Source organism: Maniola hyperantus, chromosome 21 (genome assembly GCF_902806685.2).
Source record: "Maniola hyperantus chromosome 21, iAphHyp1.2, whole genome shotgun sequence".
Classification (NCBI taxonomy): Eukaryota; Metazoa; Arthropoda; class Insecta; order Lepidoptera; family Nymphalidae; genus Maniola; species Maniola hyperantus.
Window position 1 is genome coordinate 5,689,753 of NC_048556.1, and position 15,245 is coordinate 5,704,997.

The 15,245-nt window shown below is 35.0% G+C and overlaps 3 protein-coding genes across 3 annotated transcripts; 2 read left to right on the forward strand and 1 right to left on the reverse strand.

Annotated features, from left to right (window-relative positions):
- The first annotated feature begins 1,908 nt into the window (after nt 1-1,908).
- dUTPase (Deoxyuridine triphosphatase) lies at nt 1,909-4,613 on the forward strand. Its single transcript, XM_034980216.2, has 3 exons — nt 1,909-2,271; nt 3,620-3,756; nt 4,344-4,613. Exons 1-3 carry the CDS (start codon nt 2,168-2,170, stop codon nt 4,544-4,546), a joined length of 444 nt encoding a protein of 147 aa, XP_034836107.1. The 5' UTR covers nt 1,909-2,167; the 3' UTR covers nt 4,547-4,613.
- A 1,807-nt stretch (nt 4,614-6,420) lies between these two features.
- LOC117992503 (RNA exonuclease 1 homolog) lies at nt 6,421-11,251 on the forward strand. Its single transcript, XM_034980208.2, has one exon. It carries the CDS (start codon nt 6,537-6,539, stop codon nt 9,891-9,893), a length of 3,357 nt encoding a protein of 1,118 aa, XP_034836099.1. The 5' UTR covers nt 6,421-6,536; the 3' UTR covers nt 9,894-11,251.
- On the reverse strand, nt 10,408-14,288 carry Ubc6 (ubiquitin conjugating enzyme 6). Its single transcript, XM_034980215.2, has 3 exons — nt 14,016-14,288; nt 13,379-13,664; nt 10,408-11,805 (listed from the first exon to the last, which is right to left on the reverse strand). Exons 1-3 carry the CDS (start codon nt 14,057-14,059, stop codon nt 11,680-11,682), a joined length of 456 nt encoding a protein of 151 aa, XP_034836106.1. The 5' UTR covers nt 14,060-14,288; the 3' UTR covers nt 10,408-11,679.
- Between the last annotated feature and the right edge of the window lie 957 nt (nt 14,289-15,245).

Genomic DNA, 15,245 nt, shown 5'->3' on the forward strand with positions numbered 1-15,245 from the left:
ACTACCTTGTTTGCACCAGTGCTCGTCATATGGAAGAGCTACTTCTCAAAATGAAGTGTGTTAGTCTTAAGAGTTCAGATTAAAAATAAACCGCAGTAAATCTATGACGATGGTTGTAGACCGCACCAACAATAACTCGCCCGAAGTTACTCAAACTCTGAACTGGGAGGTTGTCCTATCCTGCATTTCTTGGTGCTTTAATCTCGAACAATGATGGTTGTGTAAAAGAAGTGAAGCGACTATGGCGATAGCAAGAACTGCAATGGAAAGGCTGAGGAAAATATGGAAAAACAGAAAGAAACATCACAAAAGCTACGAAGATCCGGCTTGTTTGGACATTTGTTTTTCTAATTTTTATACGCTGCGAAGATGTGAACTCTGCGACTGATTGAGAAGAAGATTGACGCTCTGGAGATGTCGTGCTGGAGGCGAAGAGTCTCATTGAACGAATTTCGCACCAATGACGTCTCGATACTCCAAGAACTGGGCATTAAACAACGTCTTTTGGCGCTAGTGCAAAGTCGCATGTTCTTCGGACATGTCTCCCGGCATTAGAGTGACTCCATTGAGCGTCTTGTAGTGCATGGCAAGGTGGAAGGTATCAGAGGGCGAGGAAGGTCACTTAAGCGATGGCCCGACCAGATTAAGTCCGCTGTGGGTGGTCTCGTGCACGAATGTACCAGACTATCAGCCAGAAGGCGACAAGTGGCGAGTGCTCTTGAGGCGTAAAACATCACTTCGTGAAAACGTCACTTCGTGATGACCACAGCCACTCTGCCAAGAATATTACGACGGAGCAGAAGAATATACGTGCAATCTAACCATTTTAGCCATCCTACCTGTATTAGCCTAACTTTGTGAGAAGTCTCTATTATTATTAAAAGAAAAGCTGACTGACTGACTGATCTATCACCACACAACTCAAACCACTGGACGGATCAGCTGAAATTTGGCATGTAGACAGCTATTATGACATCCGCTAAGAAAGGTTTTTGAAATTTAAAATAGGGGTTTGAGATTAGTGCAGTCCACGCGGACGTAGTCACGGGCACAAATGATAACTCATTCATGATTTTTATTTCATTTCAACAATAATTAATAGATAATATGCGTTTTTTTAATTTTTACTATAAAATTATGGCAATGTAACAAGGAACCAACCCACACACAGGTAATTTTCTACAAGGAACCATGACTTCTTTTTTATATTATTATTAAAACTGTTAATATTTTTCATCAATATTATATTTGTATAGATAGTATAAACTATTTCCTACAATATTGTGAATAAACTTTATTCAAAATAACAAACATATCAAACGTACACAAAATTTTCACTTAAACGGCTTTTTCTCAAAACTATCATCGTGTGGGTTGATTCCATGTCGCATAAGTAGGTCCAAGTGCAATAAAAATGCCTTTAAACTTTTCATGTCCACCACGAAAACGCGACCCGAAATCTATTTAGGTTCATGACTTGGTTCATGAGCTATCATGAGTCATGACGTCACACGTATTTTTAACATAATTAATAGTAACTAGCTTATACTCGCGACTTCGTCCGCGTGGACAACACAAATTTCAAACCTCTATTTCACCCCCTTAGAGGTTGAATTTTCAAAAATCCTTTCTTATAATAGCTATCTGCATGCCGAATTCCAGCCCGATCCGTCCAAGCGGTTTGACCTGTGCATTGATAGATCAGTCAGTCAGTCAGCCACCTTTTCCTTTTATATATTTAGATTATTAACACGCCCTGTGACGTCATTAATCACATGTCGTTTCATTTCGTACAGCGTGACGTTAGTAATTAATTATTTAAAAAATGCTTTATAGATCTTGCATCCAGGCCCGAAAATAAATTAAAAAAAAAAGAAGACGCCACCACATTTGATTCGCGCCAAATTTTGACGTGTGTTGCTACTTGCCAAGTAGGTAGGTACCTACCTACTTGCTGTTTTTGGTTTTGTCAGTTTTGGTCAGTTTTGTGATCCTTGTTAGTTAGTGGTTTATTTTGCTAATTGTTTTCGTTTGAGTAAAATTAACAAAATTTATTTTTCTCTGTTTAACATAAGAAGTGCCAAACTTATCTTTGTTATATATTTACATTATTTCTACCATCCTGGTTTTCAAATTTCTAAAATATCTGAACTGGACGGTTAAGACCATGCCTTCTGAAATACAAACTGTGTTAAAATTCACACGCCTCAGTGAAAATGCTTTCCCACCTGTAAAAGGCTCCGAAAAAGCAGCTGGATTCGATTTAAAAAGGTATCTATGTTGGCTCACTATCAAAAAATAAAGTAGGTATATTCGTTTTTCATTCCATGACAAGTAAGCACTGAATTGCCCAGAAGGAAATAGAAAGCCCTCACTGCGGTCTTACCTGATGGTAAATGATGCGGTCTCAGTCTAAGATGGTAGAAATTGGAGTTGCCTATAGTAAATTCACAACTATCGGTTTCTAAACAGCATCATACTGGAGAGTTAAATCGCTGGCTGGTACGTCTTTGCTAGTAGTCACGACCAAAGCCTCCCACGGGACCATACCCGAGCCAATAACAAATTACTAAATCACTCAAGCTGGGAATCAGACCCAGTCTCCCATTGATAAGACCACAAAAAAAGCCCCTATGACAAAGAGAGTGTTTTCTTTATTAAGTGTTCCTCATTGTGTGAGGTGTGATGTGACACCTTTCCATTAGTCACATAATGGTTAGGTGTCATCTATCTGTAGGGTGACTGTCTAAAAACTGCATCAATCATTATTACAATCTCAATTGTTCTGATTGGCTGAATTTGTGCGATTCTTGTTGCAACAATGCATTGTGGCCAATAGTGAGCGAGCATTAACCAATCAGAGATGATTGCGATCGTGACATTGTAGCTGTCAAACAACCGCGGTAGGGTCACTGGATAATAATGTGGGTTCCCAGAAAAAGACATTGAAATTTCAACTTTATGATCAGACTAGCTGATGCCAGCGACTTCATGGATTTAGGTTTTTAAAAAATCCTGTGGGAACTCTTTGAACTTTCCGGATAAAAAGCCTATGTCCTTCCCCAGGATGTAATCTGTCGCTGTACCAAATTTCGCCGAAATCGGTTCAACGGATGGGCCGTGAAAGGCTAGCAGACAGACAGACAAACTTTCGCATTTATAATATTAGTATGGAAGTATGGATGTTAGCGATAATAACCAAAACTGACAGCTCTCAGAGGCACGGAGGGAATTTGTTGTGGGTTCTTCTCAGACCTGGGTGCGTTTGGAACCCTAGCTTTAGTTTAAGTTCACATAATACATTATCACCACGACGTCATTGTATTGAAAATACAGCAATTGACAATCAGAATAATATTATTATGTATACAATAATACCCAATCCGAATAAAGTATTTGAGTTTGAATGAAAAGGCCTAAGTTGATCATCCATCCAGTATCTGACTTGGGTCAATATTGCTTTAAATTGCAATTTTATCACAACTAATCCACATTCCACATGGGCCTCTGAGAGGAGATTGTCAGAGTCATCCAAAGCAAGGGCTTCATAACAAAATTATTATGAGTAAAACTTTTGAGTAACATGTAAAATTTGTTCATATGAATGAATTGTTTCTAGTGCCTATGACTATACTGTTACTGCACGCGGCAAGGAACTGGTGAAGACAGACTTACAAATAGAGTTGCCTTCAGGTTGTTATGGCAGAGTCGCTCCTAGATCTGGATTGGCCGTCAAAAACTTCATTGATGTTGGAGGTAAATAGATGCATATCTACTAAAACTGCTTAAGCAATCGGGGAATGTGTAGTTTTAAATCCAAGCGGTTTCAGATTTACTTTTTTTTTTTTTGAGTTAAAAGATTGACTGGTTTTTGCACAGCTTAATTTTTGTTCTTGATTTTTAAAACCATTTAACATAATCAAAACTAAACATAGATATAATAATAATTATTATTTTTGTATCAAACTAACAAAGAAGTGGATATGATTTTGTTAATAAGGTTTCCTAGAGAGTAAATAAAAAATTATTATGATAAGCATGAAGTAACATAATTTGAGATAGTAACATAATTCAAGCTGTGGTAACCTAGTGGTTAGGATGTCCACCTCCTAATCGGCGGTCGGTGGTTCGATCCTGGGCATGCACCTCTAACTTTTTAGAGATATGTGAATTTTATGTACTTAATTAATTAATATCACTTGCTTTAACGGTGTAGGAAACCATCGCGAGGAAATGTGGCCATCTAGAGATTTCATTTGTTTGAACAAACTCAAAACTGAAACAGCATACAAATAAAATAAGCTGTACAAATAAGTCAAATGATTTTTAAAATTTATTTACAGCTGGTGTTATTGATGAAGATTATCGTGGCAATGTTGGAGTAGTAATATTTAACCATTCTGATCAAGAATTTATAATCAAGAAAGGAGACAGAATTGCACAGCTGATATGTGAAAGGATTTACTACCCTGAACTCGTTGAGGTCTCTAATCTTACAGAAACTAAGAGAGCAGATGGAGGTTTCGGTTCTACAGGAGCCCAATAAAAAACTGCTATGTATTGTTAAGTATTATTAAGTGTATTGCTGTATTAAAATAAATGTCGTAAAAATACATTTGTTTTGTACTGTCACCCCTATAAATAAAGTTCTCACCACATGCATTAAAAATGTGAGGTGTTTGTATTGCTGCCTTCAAAATGATCTAATACACTAGAAAAAGTAGTTGTATCTGGAGGAATTATTTGCTGTATGATTCCAGGGTTAACATCTTTTTTCTTCAGAAAAGGTTTCAACAAGTTTTTTAATCGATTATCAACTTGAACGCCAAAGTCTGCTTCTGCTTTTTCCACTCGCTTTTCCAAGACTTCTACATTTGATTGTAACTTGAACACAACATCTGATAAGGTTATAATTTTCTTCGAAAGTATTGTAACTTCATGTCGATAGCGACTAATATCTTCGGTCACGGCGTTACTGCAGTCGCTGTTTTTTAGTTTGATCATTTGAAGAACACTTGTCAATTCCTCGAGTCTGGTGATCATGTTATCGATAACATCTTGAACCGTTTGAAATCCACTGGTTAGATCTAGCTTAAGATACTCAGCATAATCTTTAGCAACTTCTTGCAACATTTTTTTTTATTTAAATAAAAAAGTTAGACGCCGAAGTCGGGATATAAATATTCCAAAACACTGGCTATCTTATCAAACAGATCTGTCACAAGTTTTGACAACCCCGTAAAAGTTATGGGACACAAGTATAAAAGTTTTAAAAATATCTCCATATTGATAAACTGAATAATTCAACCTTTATTGTATTTTCTACCTCTTCCATCGTAGTAGCACAGTTCACTCTGTAGTAATATGTGAAATAAGTTTTGCAATAGATACAGCCATGACATGATTTTAGTGTTGGTATTTTGAATCAAAACAAATATTTAAACGAACGCTTATTTCAAAGCAATAAGGTTGTATTTTGATTATGTATAATTTTCAAAAGTCCTTGTGTGGACCATGAATCATACGTAGGGGGACGCCCCACACAACCGCACGTTAACCACGTTCACCCGCACCGGGTTAGTGCTAAGACTTTGTGGGTGTGCGGGGCGTTCCCTCCCTGATTGCCATCACGACCTTGTGGACTATAGTTTATTTGTTTTAATAAAACGCAATTTTTTTGTTAACTTGTCAATACAAATACTGTACAGTTCGACAAGGCTATCTTGGCGCGTGGTGAAAATCGGAACTAACGTTGCCATCAAGTGTCCCCTTTGTACTTGTTTGAATAAAGGAATATTCTGAATATTCTAAGCCTTTGTCGTAGACTGAGTAAAAAAGCTAGACTAAAGTACTGTGTAACCGCGTCTGAGATAGCGATAGCACGACGTAACGATGAATAACACGACAATTGTTTAGTAGTTAGTCATTACCGATCAACATTATTTGTATTAAACGTTTTTTATGTGAAAACAAGTAAATAACTAATGAGAAATACAATGACGCCACGAATTCTCAAAGATTGTTTAGCAACTACAGTTGTATTCCTTGAAAAAAATCGGTTACACGATAAGGGATAAAAAATAGGTTAGCTGCGTCTCTGTTTATCACATTAGTAACTTTATCTGTGCTCTCTTTTTAGTGTGAATGAGAAAGCAAACGTTTCTTTGTCTAGATTTTTTACTCAGTCTACGGTAATCATTCATCCAAGGTCTACAGCCTTTGTTTGTTCTCCAACAGCGCCCCCCTGTCAATGTCATTCAAGTTCAAGTGACAAGAGAGCAAGAGCAATAAAGCAAAATCAAAATAAGAAGAAGTCTTAGCAAAAGAGCATGAATAGCAAAGAGTCACGATAGGTCACGATTTAATCACTAGACTTTGGCAACACTGCTTAAAGTCAAATCAAATCAGAATTTATTTTCTGTGTTTAAATCTCTATGGGTTAAGCTGCTGTAGTGGAATAATCAAAAATAATTTGTTTTTATTTGTGATTATTATTTAGTACTTAGTTTTAATGAATGAATTAAGACGTTTTTACGATGCTGCCTTCGACAGGCTATTTTAAAGGAATCAACTGCCCCTTCTACGACAGTGGTCTATGCGAGCGGCCTTATTGCCATTTTCGTCATGCTAAGAAAGAACCACAAAATATCGGTAACGATGCCATGGACAGTGGAGCGATCCTGCAGAAATTGGTATCGGCAGCGGTACAAAAGGTTTTGCAACAGACGGAGACAGGTACTTCATCACCCTCGCAAAATGTTAGTGACTCAGAAAAAAACTCTGGACAGTCTGTTTCACCCAAAGTTACGTATAACCCAACTCCGATAGCTGAGCTTAACAAAATAAATAATACAGATTCTGAAAACACTGATGACAGTAATGAACAAAAAAGAAGACATATACCAGTACCATACACACCTAGAAAACCAGCCAGTATACCAATCAAAAGACCTGTAGACACAAATGGTTCCAAGCTCTTTACATATTTGCCACCTGCACAATATAATCCAGGTTCTGAAACTGCTCAGCTTGATCCCTACACTCCTAAAGGGGCAACAGAGTCCGGTGAGAAGTATTTACCTGGTTCAGAGAAGACAATTCCAGAATACAAGCCGAAGGAGACCCAAAACTCTACAGTTAATTACATTCCCTCAGACAAAGCTATAAGCAAGAAAAAAATATTAGAATATAAACCAGCAAAGGTTAAGAGTATGCCTTCATCTGTAACATATCAGCCAACACCTAGGTCATTGGTTCCTTGCTTCTCCAGTGACGAAGATGAACCTGATAATAAGAAAAGAAAGTTTTCGAGTGATCTAAATGGCTTAGATGATTTAGGACCGGAATTTGATATTTTAGATCAAATTTTAGATGAAGAAAAAGCAGAAAAGGAAGTTAAAAGTATTTTTCAAAACAACATTGACAAGGAATCTACTGAAAAACTTCAAAACCAAAAATGTGCTAGTAACAGCAATGTATCTGCTAAGTCTGATACAAACAAATCCGAAAAAGAGAGGTCATCAAAGACAATCGACAAGAAATCAAATGATAAGTCAACAGAACGAACAGAAAAATCAAGTAATAACTCTACAGAAAGAAAACAAAGATCTAAAGATAAGTCTGTGGAAAGAAAAGAAAAATCTAGTGATAAATCAACAGATAGAAAAGAAAAATCTTATGATAAATCAACAGAAAGAAAAGAAAAATCTTATGTTAAATCAACAGAAAGACAAGAAAAATCTAGTGATAAAGATAAACAAGATAGAAAATCATCTGATAGAAAGAGTAGTCACAAAAGTTCAAGTAAAGTTATAAATAAGTATGAAAAGACTAACAAATCAGAGGAAAAATCACACACTAATTCCAAACACTCTAAAAGCAATTCATCAAAACATTCAAAACAAACTAATGATATTGGTAAACATAAAGATAGCCAACATTCTAAGTCTCACAGAAGGTCCAAAGAATCAAAAGATAAACATAAGGAAAAACACAAAAAAAGTGCATCAAAAACTTTATCTGATGATGACAGTCATAACTATGAGGACAATTTAGAAGATGAGTTAAATGAATTATCAGAGTCAGATGAGGAATCTATTGCACTGCAATGTAAAAAAATATTTGAAGAGTATGTTCCAACTGAGAAATCACAAAACACTGAAGAATGCCATGAAAAATTAGAGGCTGAGCTTGATATTGAGGAATATTTACCTACAAAAAAGAGAATATCTAGGACAATTGATAAGAATATTAAAATATTACCCAAAGCACCCATAAAACCAGATTTCAAAGTAAATGCTGCGCAAGCTATGGCTGAGAGATTAGCTAAAGTACGTGAATTCCATGGTTTAAAAAGTACTTCTGAAAGTAATAACTCTACAAATTTAGTTTCAATACCTGAATCTACTAAGCCTGTTTTCTGTACTCCACCTCCCAGTGCCAGTAGTTCTAAAATTCGCATTGCTCATGTTCCTTATGCCTCAACAATGCTGTCGGCAAAAAAGGTCATAGCTCCTAGTACAATTATTACTGCAAAGAAAAATGATCCATCCTCTAGTTGCACAATCACACAAACTGTGAAGAAGGGTACTCAAAGAGTTGCTCACATGCCAAGTGAAAAATTCATTGATAGGCCAGGAGTTTTAGAGCCACTTGGCTCAAAAATTGCAGCAAATATTAGATCTACATATTTGAACATGATGATCGATCATTGTTTAAAAATTTACCTATCACCAACTGATGCCTATGCGCGAGCGCAACATGAAGAGTTAGCTACTAGTAAAAAATGTTCCACAGTGCAAATATATAAGAATTCAGCAGTTCTTGCCATCAGCAGGCTTAAAAAAGAAGTTCTCGAGTGTAATGGAGTAAAGAAATCTGGAAGTGACTGTGCAGCCCTCAGCAAAGTGCCACAAGGAGCAGTGGGCAAATCAAATGTAGTTGGCTCATGGAGTATTGAGAGTAAAATCAGAAGAAATTTTGAAGACCCACAACAGTTTACAGGTGCAAAGTTTTATAATAACATTCAAAAGTGGATCCTAACAGAGGATCAACTCAAGGAAAATGGTTTTCCCAGACCTCATAGCAGCGGTGTGAAAGGGAGAGCCATTATCTATGGACAAAATAAACAAACTCCTCCTAAGGGATATATAAGAACTTGCCGTAGATGTAAAAAGAACTATACTGTGGATAAAAAAGGATTTCCAACTTTTGAAGAGGAGTGTATTTATCATCCGAATAATAAATATAGAGTTAGAGGTGAGGTTCGTTACCAATGCTGCAGTCAAGAGGGCTCATCAGATGGGTGTTGTATAGCTTCAAGTCACGTGTATGAGTATGTGGATTTTGAAAACTTAAAAGGTTATGTCAAAACACTGCCTCCAGATTGTGTCATGGAGGACTATGGCGTTTATTCATTAGATTGTGAAATGTGTTACACGACACAAGGTTTAGATTTGACTAGAGTCACTGTGATTAATACAGCTTGTAAGGTAGTATATGAGACCCTTATTAAACCTTTGCATCCTATAATTGACTATAATACTAGATATTCAGGTATTACTGAAGAACAAATGTCAGAAGTGAAAACCACATTACTAGATGTGCAAGCAACACTTCTTAATATGTTTAATAGTAAAACTATATTAATAGGTCATAGTTTAGAATCTGATTTTAAGGCACTGAAACTCATTCATGATACGGTGATTGATACCAGTGTCTTATATCCTCATAAAATGGGGCCACCATACAAGAGAGCCTTAAGAAATCTGTCATCAGAATATTTAAAGAAGATTATACAAAATTCTGTTGATGGCCATGACAGTGCAGAAGATGCTACTGTTTGTATGGAACTCCTAATTTATAAAGTAAAAGAGGATCTGAAGACAAGATGATAGTCTTGATTTGTATTTAAAAAAATTAACACTTCAATCAAATTAACAGTTAGGTAGGTAGTGTAATTTTAGTCTGTTATTTAATCACAATGTAGAAATTATCTATCAATGCCTTTCACTGTGTAATTTTAGATTGTAATGATAGTTTTATATATTGATATTAAGACGAACTTAATATATAGCAATAAATGTATAATATATGTATAATGCATTCTTGTTACAAAAATGGTTATATTATTATCTTCCCTATTGATTGATATTTATATATCACACTCAACCTAGACTGATTAGTACATTATTCTCATGATATAATGTATGCAATATAACTCAAATCCTTTGTAGTATCCGAGCCACATATTTAACTTTAGAAATAATTGGAGTCGGGTGTTTGTAAGGTATACTAATTATTATTAGTAACTGCTTACCTACTTTTTGTAAATAATTTCCAGAATTTATAAGGATAGTTTTTATAATACCTTAATTTACAGGATTAAAATTAATTAAAACACAAATGTTAAAACCAAAAATAATATTTACTAGAAGACAAACATTATACACACACCTATTTGTAAATGTTGAAACCTGAAACCAGCCTTTAAGAGCTAGCGCGCACCATGGTGCGGTGAGTTGCGGTGCGTTTTAAAATTCGTTGAGTTGAATTTAAATCTATCAAAATCCTGTGCGGAATTGATTGCGCAGTGCGCGCGTACAAATGTAGCTCTATAGTTCACAGATTTTGCGGGAAAAAAAACGTACGGTTTATCGTGGCGCACGCTAACTCTAAAAATAGTTTCAGCGTATCTTCATTGGGACATCCATTTCACATGTTTTTATAATATAAATACTATCTTTTTTGTGTAATTTGCAATAAAATACAATATTTCAATAAACAAGAGTGTATTTGTAAAAGTAAACATTACAAAATTGCTCATTGCAAATTTAAATAAAATAATTATTTTTTAAAGTTTTTTTATTCAAATATGGGTACATACACATACAGACTGACTACTCATATTCCCAAAAAATATAATTATCAATATTTAATAAATCATAAATGATAATATTGTTATAATAACTAATTTAAAATATTTTGCTCTGGAGAAGCAGTGGTAAATAAAGGATAGTGAACGATAATGAAAATGAGATGAATATTTTGAGTACCTAATGCTAATTCTATACTATCAGCTGGTATAGTTAACCCCTAAAACATTGTGATATGACTTGCAAGATGTGTAAAATAATGAGTAAACATTTCATTTATAAGGCAATAGGTAACAATATACACGTTGCAAGTTGTCACAAGGCTTAAGGTGCTAAGGAAACTGCAGATGTTCCTAAGGCAATCCTAAAATATTTTTTATTGAAAAAGTACAATTCAAATTAATTGGCATTAGTGTGCTATTTATATCTAACAATTGTTGCATAACAAGTTAATTGTACAGAAAAATAAAGTTATATTTAATAATAACATTGAAAGTGAAGCTCACTACTATTCTATGAAAACTGAATGCAATATAAATTTCAAAATTTTCGATGTTTATACATAAATGTTGGTAGTATATTTTTTTAGTAATTATAACATTATTCTACTGGTGACATTATTTTCTTTAAAAATTGCTTTCTGTACTATATCTAACTGTCAAAGGCTAAATGGCAGTAATGCAGTTTATGATTAAATATTAATTATTGTAATCTGTTATAAACATGTCCCAACGACTTTGTATAGGTGTAAGCCAATACCAACAGAGCATTCCAAACATGTATGTTTTAACTCTGTTATTCCCTGCTAATCAATAAAAGACTGTTCTACACATGCTTTCACACGTTTTTCATATTCCCGCCGATTCTCCTTATATAGTTGTGCAGCCATCGAGTTCGCTGGCGAGTTCGGGTTGGGGTCACTTAACAATGACTGAAAATACAAAAACAAATACATGTGAGCAGAAATAGAACTTGTGTCATCTATGTGAAAAATCAGATTTGCATTTTTAAAATAGGACTCAAATGGACAAAGTATGTTGGAAGATGTGTGCCATAGAAAATGAGTTATTTTTTGTGCCAATTCAATGCACCCCATAGATACCGGGAATTAAAATTGACTGGTCTCAATGTTGACAGATGTATCATCACATTTAGATCTGTGGGGCGATTGCCTAAACCTGCATCAACCATTATTACAATCTCAATTGTTGTGATTGGCTGAATTTGTGCGATTCTTGTTGCAACAATGCATTGTAGCCAATAGTGAGCGAGCATCAACCAATCAGAGGTAATTGCGATCGTGACATTGTAGCTGTCATTCTCCCGCGTGGTTAAAGATTAACCACAAATTCACGGTTTTCGGATTTTTCCTCCTACTTGTGCTATATGACCAACCTACCTGCCAAATTTCATTTCCAGGTCAACGGAAAGTACCCTCTAGGTTTCTTGACAGACAGACAACAAAGTCATCCTATAAGGGATCTGTGTTTCCTTTTGAGGTATGGAACCCTAAATACTATAACTTTAACTATATTGTGCTAAAAATGGGTTAAAGATACACAGCCTTTTTAACAGCCATCATGCATGAAAAGTCAAAAAATCATACTTGAATATTGAACTATTTTAAATTTCTCAGGAGTTCTTTAAATCAAAAACAATAAATTCACATCATGGTGATGAGTCACTTTGAACTCCAAATTGTGAACATGTGCTCTAAAGGCCAAATAATAAAATTTACTGATAAACTGTCACAAATAATACTACATATCAAATTACATTTGTTGTACATGAAATCCATACTAACACTAATACTAATATACTAATAATATTATAAATGTGAAAGTGTCTGTCTGTCTGCTAGCTTTTCACAGCACATCTGTTTAACCTATTTTGACTATATTTGGTACATGAATAGCTTGCATCCCAGGGATAAGCATAGGCAACTTTTTCCTTGAAAATCAAAGAGTTCCCACAGGATTCTTAAAAAAACCAAGAATATTAGTCTATGTAGATGAAGTTGTGGGTAATACTAAATGGTATAGGAGGAAATTGTATCCTGAAGATAGGCATAGGATAATTTTTGTCCTAGAAAGTCAAAAGGTTCCCATTGGATTTATGAAAAACCTAACCTAACTTAATAGTAAAAAATTTTGATTGATAATAATTCATTTTGCACGCAAAAACTGCAGCAAAAAGACCCATAGAAAAGAGAAAATTATTTTGTTGTCTCTGGTGTATTAAGGTTGTGATCCCTATTCATTAATCACATGGTAAAAGTTTTCTTGTGATAATGTCAGATCCTTCCACAGCATTCCTTTCCTTCATCCTTTTGCTCAGTGTGTGATGTGGAATGATCTGGGAACCCACCACATTATTTTCCCAAGAGAAATGCCATTGTGTGATTATTGGAAAGGAGTCACAACTCTCAGCAATGAGGAATACAACTACAAAGAAGAGAAAGAAGATGTTATTTCTAAAATAGTTAGTACTAAGTAGAAGTTTACCTGTATTGAGGTTAAAATGGCTGACACATCATAGGTAGGACTCCACCTGTTTTGTAATATGTCTAAACAAATGCCACCATCAGCATATACGTTGGGGTGGAACATTTTAGAAACAAATCTAACTGTAGGCGGTTTGTTGGGGTATTCCTCTGTGAATTCAATTGTAAGTTTGAAGGTGCCATCCTCAAATGGAGTATCATGTGGCCCAAATATCACAGCATTCCAGATCATAATGTTATTATCAGTGGGAGCACCAGACACACCAGTTGGTGGGTCCTCTTGTAAGCTGTAATTATAAAAATAGAAATTAGAATACTTACTGTTATTTAGAATCTACATAAATGAATATAGTAACTGTGGTAAACCAGATGTTATTTGCAAAATATATTTTTAAGTGATTTAGTGACTAAATATAAGTACAAGAATGACGTATAGTCGACCACAACCATTTACAGCGCGCTAAGCGCTTGCATGGAAATATAAAAATCGATTTGTTGTTCGTGAATTATGTGGAACAGAATGGAAATCGATGAAGGTGACTGTGATGTAATTTGATGAATCAGCACAGTTTTAGTTTTGCTCAGTTTCAATGGCTTTTTCCAAATGTGCAAATTACCTAACTTGCAAAAATACGTACCGCTTGAAATCTCTCATCAGACGTCTTCTTGCAGGAGTTGACATTTTGTTTCACAATCAATTCACTTCACGGAGAATGGGTAATTGTACTCAAAAGGGTATAAGTCTTGTGGCTCTCATAGATTTGCTTCCTTGATGAATTTTATCATGTGAGGTCAACTAGCATTTATTTCTTTGTTTGCAAAATACGACGTCGTCACCACCAATAAAAGGTTTGTTAGGATGACCATGAAATTGGCAAAAAAAACGACCTATATGATCACTATTCACTACGCTGCGAACGTAGATAGAATAATAGGTAGATTTAAGTACTGTGTAACCGCGTATGAGATAGCGATAGCACGACGTAACGATGAATAACACGACCATTATTATTACCATTGTTTAGTAGTCAATATTTGTATTAACCGATCAACAATATTTGTATTAAACGTTTTTTATGTGAAAACAAGTAAATAACTCATGAGAAATACAATTACGCCACGAATTCTCAAAGTTTGTTTTGCAACTTCTTGTATAAAAATAGGTTAGCTGCGTCTCTGTTTATCACATTAGTAACTTTATAATCATACACTCCCAGTTACACACACACACACATACACACACGCTCACACACACACACACATAAGCACACACTCACACACGCATACACACACTGTTGTAATTTTATTTTATTATTGTATATACCTACATTTATTCTAACTCTATTCTGTTAAAATAGTTTAATTATAATTTTAAGTAATCTATTTTGGCCTTCTGTTATACCTAGATTTAAATTTAAATAATAATTATGTATTTACGCTGTTGATTACTTTCAAATAAACAAAAAAAAAAAAAAAACTGTGCTCTCTTTTTAGTGCGAATGACAAAGCAAACGTTCCTGCATCTACCTTTATTACTCTATCTACGGCTGCGAAGCACCGTCGACCGAAGTGGTGCGAACAGTGAACACGTACTCTTTGGTGCAAAGAGTATAATAAAATTATAATCACTACGTTTCTTTGGTGCGAACTGAAACACAGTGATTACATACTCTTTGGTGTGAAGTGGGTGGGTGCCGTAGACTGAGTAAAAAAGCTAGACGAAAGAACACTTGCTTTCTCATTCACACTAAAAAGAGAGCACAAATAAAGTTACTAATGTGATAAACAGAGACGCAGCTAACATATTTTTTGGTGATTTTTTGTCCCTTATCGTGTAACCGATTTTTTTTAAGAATACATACAAGGAA